The sequence below is a fragment of the Microplitis mediator genome, chromosome 4, assembly GCF_029852145.1.
Source record: "Microplitis mediator isolate UGA2020A chromosome 4, iyMicMedi2.1, whole genome shotgun sequence".
Lineage (NCBI taxonomy): Eukaryota > Metazoa > Arthropoda > Insecta > Hymenoptera > Braconidae > Microplitis > Microplitis mediator.
In genome coordinates this window covers 8,526,285-8,545,398 of record NC_079972.1, presented here as the reverse complement: position 1 = coordinate 8,545,398, position 19,114 = coordinate 8,526,285, and the positions used below count along the sequence as shown (strand labels likewise).

The following is a 19,114-nucleotide window of genomic DNA, read 5'->3' as shown; positions in this document are numbered from 1 at the left end:
TACCTTGTCAAAAAAATAGCATATATAAATTCACGACAACAAAAATATAATAATAATAAAGAGTGGAAAAAATATTAATAATAATAAATCGATCTATTTACATAAAATCCTTGGGATAAAGGCATTATTAAAAATTAAATTTTAATTATTATTTTGTTTTTTTTTTTAGCAAAAAAATTTGATATTTAACAATTTAATGTGTTGATAAAACACACATAGCAAATAGCTTGCTAATTAATTAATTATCAGCATTATAATTTTCTTATTTTTTTCTTTCTTTTTTTTTTTATTTCTTTTTTTTTATTTTGTTTATTTATTTTTTTGATTTCCATTCGCATATTCAGTACGAGCGCCACTATTTTAAAATGAACATCATAATAAACGCTCTAGAAATGCACCAAGTGGACAAAATAATAATAATTAATATTATTTTTAAATTAATTTATATCTTAATCTGTAATAATATATCAACCGACACTGTCCCCCATCATTTCTGTAGCTGGTGCGTTTTTTTTATTATCATTTGTTTCTAATTCGACGTCAGGATCACCACATGCATCGACGAATTCCTTTAAATCAAAATATAAGTATTAATTATAATTATTAGTGAAATACCTTAGGGTGGTCCGTTTGGAACAACTATTTTTTTTTTCATTCCCACTTGAAAATATTGTTGTAGACATTGAAAAAAAATTCCCTGAAAGTTTCAGCTCTCAATTTTAACTTCAAGTACTTAACAGTTGATTTTCAAATGAAAAGTAAAAAATCTACTAGATCTAGATTTCTGAAATGTTTCGGGTCGCCGTTTGCGACATTTTGTAGGTAATTTAATACTCTACCAAAGTCTCTTAAGTAATTTTACTGAGATTCTAATTGTTCTTTCTGTATTGGTTCTGAAAATCATTTTTTTAATAATAATTTGGGTTTTTAGTTTATATTAACTAAATAATGAAATTTACAGTAAAAATGCAGATAACGATTTTTTTCAATGTCTACAACAATATTTTCAAGTGGAAGTGAAAAAAAATAGCCGTTCTAAACGGACCTTCATAGTATTTATAAAATATACATCCATCGAAACCAACATGCCTATTTTCAAAATTATTTTTTCTCAAAATATTTTTAAAATATCAATAAACTAAGTACAAAAATACTTAAGTTGTTTAAATTTACAAAATTATTTTTTTTCGGCAAAGAAAAAATCTCTTAAAATATTAATATTCTAAATTAATAAATATTTATGAACTTATTTAAATAAAATTTTTTACTTCTTTATTAATATCTTCAGTGGCTTCTGTGGAAATATGATCCTCGAGATCTGTTGGTGTTTGAGTGGTACTTGTGGAAAATTGATACTGCTCTCTATCTTTACGTTGTGCATCGGCATCGATTGCATGAAGCCGTTCTGTAATTCTGTGTAACTGTTTACGTGATCTTTCTCCCTTCTCATCATTTTCTTTCACGGATTTCTATAAAAAAAAACAAAATAAAACCATCCATAACTCTATTTCTTTTTTAATTAAAATTAGTTTATTCGTTTGTAGCTATAACAAATATTATTTTTTTATCAATCCGTGGATAAATCTAAATTAGAAGTAATCCATAATATACGTCACGAAAAATTTTACCTTTTTACCCCCCCCCCCCTTTGTCGAACGATATCACATTTTCTGTGACCCCCCCTATCAATATTGCGTCATAAATGATAGACCCCCCCCCTCGTACATCATATATATCAACTAATAGTAGACAAATTTGTATATTTGAAAAAAAAGTTAATTATTTTCAATAATTATTATTTGATATTGCATAAGGTAAAGGGCCCTGTTTCTGACACTTTAAAAGTGACAACTGATTAAGAAACATGATTCAAAACAATTTGAAATGATTTAAAATAATTTGAATCGACTAATATATAGATATACACTCAGCATGGAGTAAATCATTTGTCTTAATAAAGGATTACTCTATGATAACTAATATAAAATTCCATTTAAATAAACAGTATTTTATATAACAAACAAGTTTAGAATTTTTAAATAAGGTAATAACATGATGGCCACAGATTTTTGAGATTGAAATTCCCTGACTTTTCCAGGTATTCTAGTCAAACAATTCAAAAATTCCCTGACTATGTGCAGTGATATTAAATAATTGGAAATGTTTATTTAATTTAAAATAAAATGGTATAAGTCAGTTTAATCAATAGTTGATCATTGTCGTTAAATGAAACTTTTTTTTTATTATTGGTCAATGTTCATTGTTTTTATTTTTTTTATTATATGAATAATTTTTTATTTTTGGTTTGAGATCCATGTTTTTATATAACTTACTCTATAATAAAATGTAAATAAATTTTTCATTTTCAATAGAATAAATTTCATGAATGAGAATATTTAAAAGAATATTAATAGAGTATGAATGAAGTACGCAAATAATAAATATAGTGAAACTTGTTGGTTCATAACTTATGTATACATTTATTTTTAGTTTTTTAACTTGTCAATATGGATATTAATAGCTTGAAGATCCTGGCGATTGGTTTCTACTGAGACTTTTTTCCTAACAGCCTTGATAATTCTAACTGATTCATTTTTTCGCTATTGAAATCAATTTCTCCTAATTTTTTTTCAAGATGGTTTTACAACCGCATTCGCGCCGCGTCACTTTTTGAACAGTTTTGACAGAAAACTAAATTTGTCGGATTTTTTCAGTCAAAAGAAAGAAAGTAAAAATTTTTTCAGCTTTGTGACGAAATTCTCTGACATTTCCAGTATATTCATAATTCCCTGACATTTCCAGGTTTTCCAGAAATGTGGCCACCATGAATAAGCGCAAAATAATTATTTGGAGCTTATTAATAATTTAAATTAATGCTTCAAAAAGTTATGTTTGAAGACCTAGTTTCTGACACTCAAAATTTACTGTGCTGCAGTTTCTGACATTGATATTTATGTAAAAATGATTTTTAGTTGTTACGTTATGTGATATTAAGTTTAAATAAACTAAAATTTTTAATGGTAAAAAAAATTAAGTATTTATCATAAATACAACACAATTTTTTCTAAGAAATAAACAATTTAAATTATCATAAAATATTAATATAAATATTCACGTAAACAAACAAATTATTACAAATATTGAAAATTGTGATTGAATTTGAAGTTCAATAAATGTGACATACCTATAAAATTGAGCCTAGTTATTGACTCACATTTTGATAATAAAATGTTATTTAATATGATACATCAATATTTTAAACTAAAGTACAGTTAATTATTAACCTGCCCATATATTTTGTATTATATTTTTATAGTTACATGGTGATAAGATAACATATTCAATTTTGAAACGCTCTTCCGTAAACTGCTTATGCCATAATTTAAAAAATGGCTCCCGCAGCTACTGCCGGCTTAAAAATTCTTTTTTAATAAGATATTTTATTTTTCAATTTGTCATTGATATTAATTAGGTACAGGATGAGTTTTTAAAATTAAAAACACATTGATTTATCTATTCGAGTCAATTTCTTTTTTTGAATTTAAAATAAAGTTGAAAGTGTCAAAGTCTGGGGCAGTGTCAATAACTGAGCCCTTCACCTTATATAAGGGAACTGATTGTGACGGACCGCAACGCTAGCGCCGACGTCGAAAAACAAATAACAAAAAAAACAAACATAAGTAAATATAACAAGTTATCGAGCCGTTATGACGAAAATATATACGTATAAATATTTATATATTTAAAAATATGAAACGAATGACTTTCGATCGTAACAAAAAAATAAAATAAAAAAAATCGGCCCCTTAACAAAAAATAGATAATAAAACAGTAAATAATAAAAAATCTTACCAAAAGCTGTGAATGTATTGCAGTAAGAGAATGGCAAATAGGTTGTAGAGTTACAACAGGAATTACAGGTTGATGTGGATGTGGATGTGAACGTGGTACTGGACATCCCACAGCATCACAACCAGTACTAGCAGTCGCGTTAGTTCCCCGCGTAGCCAAAACAGCTTCAGTTTCCGTCACAGTAAGCGCTGAATTAATTATACCAACTAACTGATTATTTTGACTGATAGCCGCAAGTATTAATTCAGCAGGTTCTTTTTCCGCGCCTGAAGGCTCTGACGCAATATCAGCAACGTGTTCAAAATCTTCTTTTGGAATATTTAAAATATCAGCAACTAACGATTGTTTTTCTTCAAGCGCTTGTTTAATAACTTCATCTAAACGTCGGAGTGACTCTATCGGCGTGAGAACTGGCTCTGCGACATGAACTGGTCGTACTTCTGCGTGAACTTCAACAGGATCGATAAGTGAACACTGCGTACACGTAACTAATCTCATTGATTCTCCGATTCCCGATGACGTAGCTGATGATGATGACGGTGGCGGTTGTTGTGCTGGTGATGGTTGCTGCTGTTGCTGTTGCTGTTGATCTTGATTTTGATTATGATTCTGATCAGCCGACTGGGTTGATTCGTCAGGTTTAGATTTAGAGGATTCATCAGTTGCCGGAGTGTCTTGAGTATTTTCTTCAGGCTGCGTTGCTGCTGGTGTGCTCGTCGTCGTTGTTTCAGTACTCGTTGAACTCTGTTCTTTTTCTTTATGATTATCATTGTCTTTAGAGTCTTGTGGTCCAACTTTATCTGATTTTTCTTTATCAGCAGCACCAGTCTCCATATTAAGTGGTACTTCTGGTGCTGGTGATGGCTCTTCATTTAATACAGTAGGCGGTGATGGTCGTCTACCTTCACGATTACGTGTTTTGTATGCTTCAGCAGCTTCAGATATATGTTTACACCACAATTTACGTTCTGCTGGTGATGATGCTACCAAATCATAAATTTGTGCACCTTTTTGCGATGTATTAACTAAATAAAGTGAATTTTTATCGACAGCATTATTTCTCACAAGTACTGTTGATACTTTAAAAATTGGACTTAGCACTGAATTAACTTGATTTGTGTTTGTAAATTTTAATAAATACTTATCATCTTGACGATGCAATAATAATATCGTATCATCAAGTAATACAACGTGTAAATCAACGGGTTTTGGACGATTAACAATCCGCCACTGCAATGGACCCTCGAATATTAAATTACGTTTAGTGATATCAAGATTTTTAAACTCTTGCACTGCTGGATGATCAAATTTATCGAATGCCGATCTATCAATCATACGAAGTATTTCAGTAAGACGTTGACAATCTTCAGCTTCACGCACAGCCTGATTAACTAAACTGAGTATTTCTTTACTGCGTTCAACAGCACGCAGTACCGCTGCTTTCTCTTTTTCATTACTCTCAGGTGTATACTTTGCTAAATTTTCAAATAGCAATGGATACTTGGTCAATCGCAACATACCTGTCAGTATGTGATCCTTGAGTTGCAATCGTCGGCACAGTGGATTCGATTCAATTTCATTTAAAAATGAATTCAATTTAGGATCTTTGCGACGTCGGTCACGTAATGCATCCAATGCGACTTGTTGTTTAGCACAGTACGTGGAAGCAGCGCGCTCAAATGTCTCACCATTTTCACCATCAAACATTTCCAATATTAATTCACCAACGTCACCCACACATGGATTTTCCTTTTTTTTACGTTTCATTGCCTGGTTAAAGCGCGAATGAATAGTCACCATTTCGTCTAAATTTGAAAATAGTAATTGTACTTGATCCAATGGAAGAACTTGAGATTCAAGTAATGGCTTGTGGAAGACGTATGACAGTACTTTGAGTGCGCGTACGTGTGACCTCTCCGTATGAAATAATTCTAAAATAATTTTAAAATTATATAATTTGTTGAATATTTTAATTATCCATATTTTATAAGGGTGTGCGAATAGTTCGAACTTACAAATTATTCGTAAATTTTCGAACTATTCAAAAATTTTCTTTTCAACGACGACTTAAAATTGTATAGTTTTTCGAATACAGTAGACTCTAGTTATAAGTTACATCGGACGCTCTACTCATTTTCACGTTAATTTCATTTTTTCCTGTAAGTAAGAGTATAGACAGAAACATTACTTATGACCAGAGTGTACTGTAATTCAAATTTTTGTCAAAAATAAATAGAGCTTAGACACGATTTCACGAAAAAATTATTTCTGGTTACTTTAAAACCTAAGCTCTCCATTAAGGCCATTCTATAGTGTCCCCCACGTTTTATTAAAACTTTCCAATGACTTTTAGCTGTCAGAAGTGTATAAAAATTTTATTAATTAATTAAAAGTTCACCGCTTTTTAGACTTACTTCACTCTGTAATTATGTACTAAATAGTAATAGTGCACTACTTGATCTATTCGGTTTTAACCAACCATTATCAGCTGGCTCCCTTGCATCCATATTCATATCTCTGCGCAGTGATAACTATCTTTTTATTTTTTTTTTTTTAAATAACAAATAATCAAAAAACTTTCGGATGATTCTAAAATTGACAAATAATTTGAAAAGTTACGAATAATTCTACAAGATTCGACTAATTCGAAAATTTATGTAAATATATTAAATTCTAAACCGATCACACACCCCAAATATTTTAATAAAATATACCATTTATAACTTCTTGTCTCTTCTTCTCTGAGTTACTGAGATTACTGAGAACTTCTTCAGCAACGCCGTGATTCCAATCTGGTGGATCTGGTTCAACATCAACGTCACTGTCCCACGAGTTAGATGTATGATGACCAGCATTGGCTGGATGAACTTGTTCTAAACTGGTACTTGGACTGTCTAGACTTCGTGTTGATAAGCTACTGTTTGATGAACTGCCAGCAGAATTACCGGGGAATGCACCTGTCGCATCACAGTCACTAAAAAAAAATGAAAAAATATTGCTATCGTTAAATAAATTATTTTACTTTTTTTCTATTAATTTATAATCAATAATTAGTCATGAATATTCAATAATAAATAATTAAATACCTTTCTGATCGAGTTCGGCGCTCAGCAAGTGCTAAAGGCGCACTACCTCTATCAGAATTAACGTTAATACAATTTTGATCCGCACTTAAACTTTTTTCTAAAATATCATGTGGCCTTTCATGTGACAAAGTTATGTCTTTACGCGTAATAATATCAGGAATAGTATCATCAGTACGTGAATTAGGTCGAGGACGTCCTCGTCGTGAACTTCGTTGTCTCATTTTTATTTTATATTTTATCCAAATATAAATATACCCGTCTCGACACCGATTAAAATTCCCTCACTAATATAATAATAATAAAACCGTCTACTCTCTTGTGTTTTTTTCCTCTATTATTTTTTTTTACTCAAGTATTTGCACTCGTTAAATTAATCTATGAAACCTTTAAAGTTATTTCAAAGGTTGTTAACAAATGTGTCACTCAAACTTTTTTACTTTTACTTATTTTTTTATCTACTAAAATAAACTCTGAGTACATTGACATTTTTTATAATTTATAAAAAAATATAATAATTCATGATTATTTATTCTTTTTAAATCTCAAATTCCTCGGTGTCATTTTTACCCCAGTCGATTTTTTGAAATTTTTCCGCTGGAAATCTTCAACTTACTTTAAAAAATTTTTTTTGAATTTTTCCTGACAATGGAATCTTCAAATTTTTTTTTCGAAAAATTTACCATTTATTCGTCAGAATAAAGATCATTTTTTGATAACTAAAAACTTTTTTTTTAAATATTGAAAATTTAAAAAAAGGCGCGAAACGTCAACCGATTTTTAATTCAATTTAATTCACGGACAAACACAGGAAACCTAAAATACAGTATTTAGCGCTTTTTAAAACCTTGACCGAGCGCTAAAAATTATGATACTAATGTTAGCTGACGTCTAATAATTTTTGGATTTTTTTGAAATCGATAAATTTAAAAAATAAAAATATTTTAAAAAATTGCACCGATAGCTTTTTTTGAATTTCTACATTTGCATTTTTTTAGTTTTATCTTTCTTGTAATTGATTAGTTGACAAAAGATCCGAAAATTGTTAAATATCTACGAACTTGAGCATCATTAAAAATTTCGTATTTTTAAAAATTATAATTCGTCTCCGAGAAAAATTGTTTTAAAATTCTTATTTACTCTACGAGTGCAACAAAGATAGTCCCGTTTATTTTTCTGAGTGTGAGAAAGGGATCGGTGGTGTTTCCCCTCAACTATTTTTTTTTTTTTTTTTTTTAAATGAAAATCTATAAAGTCCAATATGATCACGTTCGAGGCTTTTTCAAAGAAATATGTTCAGAATTTGAAGATAAATTAAAAAATTCTTGGAGTATCGGTAATTTTTTTACACTGGGGTCAAAATGTCACCCTATGACACATACGTAATTTCGCAGACATGTGTCATTTAAGGATAAATTATTTGTAATAAAATAATAAAAAAAACTATTTTGAATCGTTTGTAATAAATTAATAAATTATTATAAAAGTATATAAATATATTAAATGAGTCAGTGGACGCATTTGTTTAAGAGTCTTATCGATGCCGCTCCTCAATCACTTTAATCAATTTCTAGATGGTGGTTCTGCCACCCACCAGCCCTCGTTTATACTCCGACAATAGTTAAAGCCAAGTGAACTGTATAATCTATTTGTGTTTTATATATGTGTTGATACACACGGCTACATGCTATTTACTCTTTTCTCGCCTCGTCCCTATTTAATCCACGTGTTGGTTTATATTCTGAGTAAGGATGAGCAATTACTTGTTGGGTAGACTAGTGGTACTAGTGATTAATGTATGGAAATACCGGCGGGAGTACAGTGTAAGTGTATTGTTTTGTATTGTATTGTATGGTTTATATAAATCCACCAATCAACAGTATCACTGAATAGTGCGCTTGTGTAGATTCTCGACGTACGGAGGCTGAGCCTATGGCTAAGTATTGATTTTATTCAATCGATCGCTTTTTAAATAAAAATAAATAAATAATAATAACAATAAACTAACATAAGAATTTTATCTTTCGATAATTATAAAAGTTACGTAGAGTATTTGAGTACCGTGTTTTCTTCTACTAAATTTTAAGTACCAATTTACGATTATTTATTTTGTTTATTAATAATTTTATGAGTGTTATTTCTTAAATTATTTTATCATGGATTTTTTTTTAATTTCAAAATTATATTATTTATAATTATATGAACAATTATGCTCTAAAGTGATGTAATTAATATTTTTTCCACTGTAGTAATTTATAATGACGGGAGCGGCAGGTCAAAGAAATCATTTTACTACATGGAATTATTAAGTAAACTTTGCTGATAAGACGTAAAAATGTTATCAAATAGAATTTAAAAATTTTGTTAAATATTCATTGAATATTGGCAGTTAATTTATATATTAATATATTACTTTATATATTAAAAATTTGTAATAAAAAAATTTAATGTTAAAAAAATAAATATTATTCAAATTTTGTAGTTTGAAGTTAATATTTATTTTAGTCTTGCAAGGCCACCGGCGATGAAACTGTTTAATATATTATATATATATGTATATATATATATATTTTCTTAACTAATACCACTGGGACAAAATAAAAGAAAATTTTTTAAATAAAATATTGGCACGATTTATAAATAATAAATAAAATATTTATGACTTATGATTACAATAAATTAAATAAATATATTTTTTATACTGATAAAATTTAAATTGATTTAATGAAAATAATTTTGAAACTGATGTTTAGACACTGTCATACACCAGAAGTAATATTTACGTCCGTAAAAACACGATTCTAACGTCACACTAAGCTCCGACGTAGCCTTTAGTAGGAAACATTAAGAAAGAAAGACAGCGATCTCGTCCCGGCGACGAGGTAATATGCGAGTCTGCGCACGTGTATATGTTGTGGGTGCTACAATCAGTTATACATCATAAAATATATATTTTGCCAAATATATTTTGTTATAGATAAATTTTCAAGGTCAAAATATTATTTTAAAAAATTTCAAGTTTAAATTTGTCAAACGATTAATGAATAATAATTCAAATTATTATACAACTTACTTTGTTTTCGACAGATTTGGATCGCTGGTCTTTCGCTTTTCACGAAGTTGTCGCTGAAAAAATTAATTTTTATTATTAATATCAATTATTTATGAATTACAATAATTTATAATTTATATATTTACTTTATGATGTATCCGTTCCTTGTAACTTTCAGACCGATTTATGTTTGACGTCTTTGGTTTACTGGAAATATTTTGCTGCACCCTGATAACAAAATTAAATTAAAAAAAAAATTAAAAGAATAATGTATGAGGTCAAATTTTTTTTAATTTAATTATTTTTAAAATTAATTAGTATATAATATTTTATGTCACTAAAACTTTTTCATTAATTTTAATAAAACAATTAAATTAATTTAATTATAATTTCAATAGATTTTACTTTACATTATTAAAATTTCGTAAAACCTCATACTTTTAAACTCGTAAGTACGCACATGGAGTATTACCATTGTAATTTAAAAGCCGTAACTCTAAGTACCGACTACCTGCTTAAGGGCATTCTCAGACAGTATTCCCCACTTTTTAAAAATAAGCAATGACTTTAAAATGTGATAACCGTATTAAAATTTAATTAATTAATTAAAAAGAAATTGAAACTTTAATTGGAAAAAGGACAACGTAGAAGTAATTTTGCCGAGATATAGAATTAAAAAAAAATTAATTACAGTTGATATCAATTGGGAGTTAAACGAAATTTGGAAAGTAAATTTCAGTAGAATCTTCATGTCAATTTTATAATTCGAATTTTCAAATTTTGTGGGCAAAAATTTATGTAACAAATTTCGTTTAACTTCCAATTGATATCAACTGTAAGTAATTTTTTTTAAATTCCATATCTCAGCGAAATTACTTCTACATTATCCTTTTTCAAATTAATTAATTAATTAAATTTTAAAGTAACTATGTAGAATAACTGAGGTTCCAGTGCCAGGAAAGCAGGAAGGTTGTGTATGTGATCATTGGAGGTGTTCGTAATGACATATCATATTTGGTATACCAAAGTATAAAAGCAGAACATTTAAAATAAAAGTCGTTTAGATTAAATAATATAATTTATTACAAAGAATTTAATTATCCTAGATTATAAGCAAAGAAAAAAATGTAAAAAGTTACAAAAGTAATCTATACATTGGAAATAAATAAATAATAATAATAATTAAATTTTAAAGTGGGGGGCACTGTCTGATTATTAACTTAATTAAAAATTAAACTTTACCCCAAAATGGCAAGATGCCTTTTTTTTAACAAAATTATTAAAGAGTAAAAAAAAAAAGTAATTATTAATAATTTATGACTAATTAAATAAAATAATTTAATTAAAAAAAAAAATGACCTACATATTTTTTAATTTTTATATTACAAAAAATTTATCAAGTAATTTAGACTCGTAAATAAGATAATTTGTGCATATATTTATAAAAAAAAACAACTTACATTTCAGAGATATCCTCTCGTGAAGAAGGATCGTCCATACTATCAAGATGATCACCGTAACCGGAAATACGTCCTCTTTCAACACTACCACGGGTGTTTCCGCTTGCGCCGCCCCCGCGATGATCTCCTGAAATCACAAATCACCCAACAACTAATTACTATTATTATTATTATTATAAAATATTAAAAAACAAATAATACAACTTGGCATAACTAAATTCCTCAAACTATTTTTCACCTCATAATTCTTGTAATTTCTATCATCTTCACATATTTATTCAATCGTGATATATTTTGGCATTACTCCAACTATCAGATCATAACTCATCAAAGTTAGTTAAATCTTACAAAATTCTCAGTACCAACTATAGATTCATCTCTTTTTCTTTTCTTTTCCTTCTTCTTTTTTATTTTTTTTTATTTTTACTAATACCCATGTTATGTATTAGCGCGTTACATATCTCAAGTTAAAGAAGATTAAACTATTAGTATAAGGTAAAATAATATATTAGTTTCCCTAATATAGTTTACAAACTGTTTGAGGAAAAGACCCAAAGATCAAACTTCCGGTTAAATTAATTCTCTTCCCTTGTTACAAGCGATAAAAAAAAACGTGACACAGCTTTTTTACTCGCCCGTACGATACATGTTATGATAAAAATAACTAATGCCTTGATTTTTTTTCCCTGGACACGCGACAGTGGCACGTGCCCTTGTGCTTCCTTATTTTTTTTTATCTTTATAAATTAAATACTTAATTTAGTGTTTATAAAATATGTATAAATATTCTTAAATGTTTGTGTATTTTGTTTATTGTTTATAACCACTAAGTATATTAAATATATTATAATTTATAGACTTAAATGTATGCCTGGTAAGTAACAGAAAATACATTAAGTCTTGTTGAGTGGAGTTTATATTAAAACTAAACTACTGCGTTGCATACACGTGCAATGAGATATTTGTAGCACGCGATAGTAAAATACATACATTAAATACTCTTAAAAAATATTATTCTTATGCTATGACTCGTATATATTTCAATGACAAAATAATTTAAGAAACAACAATAAATTAATAGCAAATAAATTTATTGTTGCTGTTATTAAAATAATTATTTTAAATTTAAATTATTTTAAAAACAAACCTTGCGAGTTATTATTTAAAGTGTAACTTTCCAGTTGATCGTAAAGTGAATTATTGATGTCAAATGTGTCAGTACTTTCCTCGTAATTATCATCGATCGAAATACGACGTACACTTGTGGGAATATGATCCACATGAACAATTAATTCATCTGTCGTATTAATCACATCACCACAATTACTACGAATACGTTTTACGGCTCCCAAAGTTTCCCAAACTTTAACGGCGATAGTTTTTTTATTACTCAAATTACTCAGTAAATTCTTTGGTTTTGTTGTTTTCTTCGTTATTCCTAAATATAATTTTTATTTTTATTCTATTCTCTCACTTTAGATTTTTTTCTGGGTTATTTATTCACCAGTTAAATTTAAAATAAAATTCTTACTGTCGGCAAATTTGCAATGAAAATTTTTATTATTTAAAAATTTATGTAAAAAATTTTTATTTATTTACTTGTGAAATTTCAAGTAAATAAATATAAATAATAATAATAATAAAAAGTAATAATAGTTACAAAAAAAAAAAATTGCCAACAGTTTAAATATTTAAATTTTAAACTTTGATGTTTTCACGTTACCGTCAGTCTTGAACTTGCGACGAAATCTGTTTTTGTGTCTCACAGTAGACAATTTTAGGTTGCCAAAGGCTGTAGACATCAGGGGTGAAAAATTAGTATCCACACGTTGGTAGTGGGAGTCATGATCTTCTCCCTCCAACAATTTACCCGTAACTTTTACCTCTAACATAATTTATATATGTACGCACGCACATATATACATATATATACACATAAATATATACTAATATCTATATACGTAAGAAACAATTTACACTAAATTTAAATCAAATTTAAATATACACATATATCTATATATATATGTATATCTTCTTATTCTTATTCATCGTATACATCATCAAAAAATTTCATTCAACTGGCAAATTTTATTTAAACATTTAAAATTAATTCTCAGCACTTCCTTTCAACAGTCGGCGGTTTATTTCCGGTCTCCCACCACTAAAAAAACTTTCTCACATCCCGCACATTTCCTTCCTTCGTAAAACTTGAATATCCCATCCGTATGTACGGTCCGGTCCATAACTCAGTCTTGTGTGTAGTGATGTTATGTGAAAAATAGCGTAGTAGGGTATACACATACACATATATATATGAGTAAACTATGTACTAACATAAATGTATAGTACACACGTGTGAAGACGAAAGACCCAACTACCTACTAGCCGGTGTAGTCACGTATTATATCCATTCGCTCATCTATCTTCATAGTCAGGTCGTTTACTTATTTTATATTTTTTTTTTAGATCAATATCCCGTCATTTGGTATATTAAACTCATATATGATTAATGGTATACAAATATCTATATATTTTTCTTTTTTATAACCATTTCATTTTATCACACGCGCGCACTATAAAATAATTTAATACAAATAAATGTATTTTAGTTAATTATTTTATTACACTCAACATCGGAGTAGCGGTAGCAGCATATGTTCAAATATCCACTGAGATCCAGTATTGTTTCAATGACACTGTGCGATTGTCGAGGGGACGTGTCGACTAAAAAACGCCCACGAGTCATATGATCATAACGAGAAGAGTACTCGTATGCTAATTATTTAATTGAAAAGCTCGTTTGCCTTTTTTTTCACTCTACCACATGGTCTATTTCTATTTTTTTCTTCACAACAATTTGTTGCACTGCACAGACAATACTGCGTCAAGTTTTTTAAATGACAGTAAAAAATTTCAAAGTAAAGATAATTTAAAAATTATTATCAAGGCAATTTATAAATGGATATTCCATTGAACTGATAAATAATTATCGTCATGACAGTTCAAATGACTTATTTAATTATTATTTGATAATATTTTAAGTACAATATATTAGTTTAGTATCGTACGGTTGAGTCGGTACTGATAACGACAAAGATGTTTTTAGTATATGAGTCAGGGGCAACGCAGCGGTCAATTTACCGCGACTCTAATCATATTACGCATACATAAATATAAATAGCTGTCGTAATGACTTAATGATTTATAGATAAAACATTTATGCTTTCTTGGTCATTTATTGTTTTTTTTATTTTTCTTTGTCCGACTTAATTGCGATTAGTTAATTTTTTATATCGAGTTTTAATCTTAATAATAAAAATTTAAACTCACCATTTTCGCAGTCTCCTAATAAATTTTCTTCGTCAAGACGCTTTGAACGTTCGACTGAAAATAATTTATTATCTTCATTTAATTTTATATATTATTTTCATTTATTAAATTATCGATTTTTAAATTGTTTAAAATTTTGAATAAATATTTACTTAGATGCATTTGATTTGGGGAATGGTGGTGATGGTGAGATGATGGTGGTTTTCTTTCAGGTCTTATACGATCCATAAGTTTACTGATGCGATCATTGCCACGTTCTTTACGTGACAATGGTCCTGGACAACTTTCCTCAACTACACGAACACATTGACGGTGAACACTGAGAGAGCAGTCTGTAAATAAAATTAAAAATTATTAATAATTAATCATCAATTAAGTGGTAAAGTAGAAGACCCAGTAATCGATCACGACCTAGTAATTTTTATACAATAGATATCTAGGTAGTTCTTATGATGGTGATTTTTTTCAATTTTAATATACACCAGGAGGAATGACCAAAATGTTTCCGTAGAAAATTTAAAAAATTCGATACAAAAAAAGTTACAAAACAAAAGAAAAGAAAATCTAGGCAACGGTTGGCCCTGCGGGCCAGCCCCAAAACTTCCCGCTATTTTCGAGCTCAAGGAGCTCAAGCTCTCCGATTATGCTCAATTTTAAAAAAATTGTTGAAATTAATGAGCCACTTCAAACGCCACCTCAAAAAGCCAAATCGGTTCATTCGTTCAAAAGTTACAGAATATTTACATACATACGTACTTACATATACACATACATACACTTGGACATAATCTTGAAATTAGAATATCTTCCTAGAACCTCAAAACGTCAAGATCTGTTAGAAATTCGATTTTTGAAAATCGTACCGAAACCAATAACTTCCCGAATTTTCGAAAATTTTCAATTTTCGTAACGGGAAGTTAAAAAAGGCCATTCGGCAGCCGAAATGGATATATTTAAAAAGTGTATAGCTAAAATCGAAGGCATTAGGAGAGCCACAAAAAAGTTTTTTTGAACATCATCAGAAACCAATGCAATAGCAAAATTCCATTTAATGAGTGGAAATATAAGTAATTTCTTTAGTCTAGGCATATAAAGGCATGGAAATTAAAGCCTAGTTAAAGAGCTTTTAGATGGATTTTATAGAAATTCGACAAGTTGTTACATTCAAAAGTTGTTGGAGAAAGAATCAGTAAAAATATGAATTTTTGACATTTTTTTAATTTTGAATTGCTGTAACTTCTAAACTAATTGACCGATTTCGCTCATCTTCAAATTTGATCTCGAAAATCATCTACAGAAAATTTACGTTGAGTTTAATTGAGATACGTGAAGAATTGTGGACGATATCGCCGTGAAAGCTGCGTTCTATCGTATAAATATATAAATACATACATACATATATAAACTTTTGAACCATATGTATTTCCTGACTCAGCTCGACGAGCTGAGTCCGAAAGTAGCAAAATTTTTCGAAAATTCCGTCATTAGGACAAATGCAATAGTTAGATTTCTATGAAATCTGCTAAAAATTAAAAAATTCACTTTCGTTTATTTTCATTACTTTTATAAATAGAAATTTTATTTGAGATTTAAAAGTAATGATTTTATTGAACATTCAATTTTCTATAAAAAAACGTTCTGTGCGTTACGTCAGTAAAATTGATAGAAAACAAGTTACAGAACTTGTACGTTTAAGAAAAAATTTAAATTGACGAAATAAAATATTTTATTAAAGACTGAAATTTTTTTAAATCTTTCAAGTTTTACATCCCCATTAAATTAAACACTCAAACACTTGAAACGGACGTTTGTTAAAGGTTACAGACAAGTTTTACGTGTTTTAAAATTTTTCAATTAAATTAAAATCTTCGTAAACTATAAGCGCATTAATTTATCTAAGAGATTAAAATAAATAAGAAAATAGTTTATTATATAATTTACTATTTAAAAAATGTCTGATTTAGTAGAAATCCAATTTATTTGATATGTTAAACTAGTACTAGATCATCTTGTGTAACGACAAATAATAAAAAATTTTTAATGATCTGTACACAATTATTATCTTTGCCAGAACGATTATTAATGTTGACAAAACAATCAGAGGTTGATGTCATCAAAAAAAATATCTGCTCAGAAGACTTGACACATACGGCGGGAAAAAGTAAATTATTACAAACAAGTCATCTGAATGACTTTTCAATTGAGATGATTTTTTTAAAGGGGAAAAAGAACACAAATTTTGTATGATTCCTAGGACCAACATCTGTTAGTTTCATTTATAAAAAAAAAAACTTGGATTTGCCCATATGAAAAAAAGTGTTGATAAAAGCAAGGTTGGAAAAGGGTTGACTATTTTAATCGTTAAACCGTGACACAATGAAGAACTTTTTTTAAATTTTTGAAAATTCAAGAGGAAAATCAATGAATATAAGACACCAAAATATTGACAAATCGGTCAGAAATTTATGTCACCGAAAAATTATCTGCTTAAAAGACTTGACACAAGTGACGACAAAAAGTAATTTAAATTACAAATAATTGTCGAATAAGTTATCTAAACGAATTTTTAATTGGAATGACTTTTTTACGACGGAAAAAAAAACGCTAATTTCCTATGACTCCTAGGACCAACATCTGTATGTCTTATTTATACCAAAAAACTTGACTCTAAGACAAGAAAACATTTGTCTTGTCCTTTTAAAAGACATCTTTATGACATCTTAAAGTTTTCTCTGTGCTACTTGGGATCCTACCGGTGAGAAAAATAATTTTTTCTTTTTTTAAACGATTTTCAAACTTTGGAAAATACCCAAGGAGCACACTTGCCTTTGAGACATCTATAAGATATCAGTTTTTAGACTACTTCTTGACATATCGATAAGGCACCAATATGTTGACAAAACGATCAGAAATTTATGTCGACGAAAAAATATCTACTTAAAAGACTTGACACAAGTGACGACAGAAAGTAAATTACAAATAGTCGTAAAATAAGTCATCTAAATGACTTTTTAATTGGCATAAGACAGGAAAAACAACAAAAATTTTCTCCGTCTCCGGAAGCAACATTTGCATGTCGTATTTATACCAAAAAGGTGATTTTGAAACAAAAAAAAATTTGTCTTATCCTTTTAAAAGACAACTTTAAGACATCTTAAAAGAGCTAGGTTTCATAATTTTTTTCAATACAAAATACGTTCAAAAAAAGTTCGTCGTTGTGTCACGTTTTGAAGTTTAGAATAGTCCACTCTTTTTCAAAAAATTTTTTTCACGAGTCCATGTATTTAGTAAATATAGATATAGAAATACATGAGTGATCGGAAATTAGTTCCCTGATCGGATACTGGGTCTCTTACTTTACTTTACATATAATTTTATGTAAATTTATTTATTTAAAATCTTACCATTGCATTGATAACCTTGAGGACCGATCCCACCAATAATGAGCTGACAATGATTACAATACGTAACAGTAAAATATTGATGTGCTCCAAAATGATGACCTCTTACTGCCATTTTTCTTGTTTTACCCGTAAGTAAACGTGCTTTAATATTAGATTTATCTTTAGCGACAAATGTCGGCACACGATCAAGTGATACAGATCGTACTTGAAATATTTTAGTCAATATCGTCGCTAAACCAGCGGCTGTTGTAAATTGACGTAGATCTAATTGATCTTTTTCAATATCTTCTCTGTAAAGTTAATAATATTAAATTAATCATAGAAAGTAATTAAAATAAAATCGAAGTATTGATAAATTATGATACATACAAATAAGGATCCATTTTAGGAAGAAGATAAGTCTCTATTATTTTTGCTTCTTTAGATTTATCTGATTCACTTTCGTCAAGCTGAGCGTCACTTGGCCCAAATAACATACCAAGTCCCGCTGTTCTTTTTTGTTGGAAGTCCGCAAGCTGTTCATTCAATTCTTCCTTCGCTCTTGTTCTTGCCTTCCAAAATATCTTACGTAATATTTCTTCTTTATCTGATTCTCGTAAAAGTACGTCATCTATTTCACGTGCGACATTCTCATCTACGTTATTGAGACGTAGAGGCTGAACGATAAAATAAAACAAATTTATTATATATTTATATTACCCATATAAAAAAAAATCCTTCCAAAGTATTCATAACAGTGAAGCTTTAAATTTTACACAATTTAAAACTTCAAGTTGATCGTTTCTTTAATTATGAAAAATTTGAGAAAAAAAATTTCCAAACACCTGAGCTTCTTTTGAACAGTTCTGATAAGTGAAAAAAATTTTTTTTTAAGGGTTTTCCAAACCAGCAAAATTTTCAAATCAAATTTTTTTGATTTTAAAAAACTCCAAA

The 19,114-nt window shown here is 28.7% G+C and overlaps 1 protein-coding gene across 10 annotated transcripts in view; it reads right to left on the bottom strand.

Moving 5' to 3' along the window:
* Positions 1-265: 265 nt before the first annotated feature.
* The window catches only part of LOC130667050 (rho guanine nucleotide exchange factor 12), a 29,901-nt gene continuing 11,052 nt past the window's right edge, over positions 266-19,114 (bottom strand). For 8 of the 10 annotated variants that reach the window (XM_057468435.1, XM_057468439.1, XM_057468443.1 and 5 more), the window contains 11 exons: positions 18,551-18,837; positions 18,182-18,471; positions 14,930-15,109; positions 14,778-14,849; positions 11,448-11,574; positions 10,134-10,215; positions 10,009-10,061; positions 6,567-6,850; positions 3,853-5,783; positions 1,269-1,469; positions 266-569 (listed from right to left, as the gene is read on the bottom strand). In XM_057468435.1, the coding sequence (XP_057324418.1) occupies positions 468-569; positions 1,269-1,469; positions 3,853-5,783; positions 6,567-6,850; positions 10,009-10,061; positions 10,134-10,215; positions 11,448-11,574; positions 14,778-14,849; positions 14,930-15,109; positions 18,182-18,471; positions 18,551-18,837 (3,609 nt within the window). In that variant the 3' untranslated portion in view covers positions 266-467. The remainder of the gene's footprint in view (positions 570-1,268; positions 1,470-3,852; positions 5,784-6,566; positions 6,851-10,008; positions 10,062-10,133; positions 10,216-11,447; positions 11,575-14,777; positions 14,850-14,929; positions 15,110-18,181; positions 18,472-18,550; positions 18,838-19,114) is intronic. The other 2 variants (XM_057468437.1, XM_057468436.1) reach the window with 2 other exon arrangements.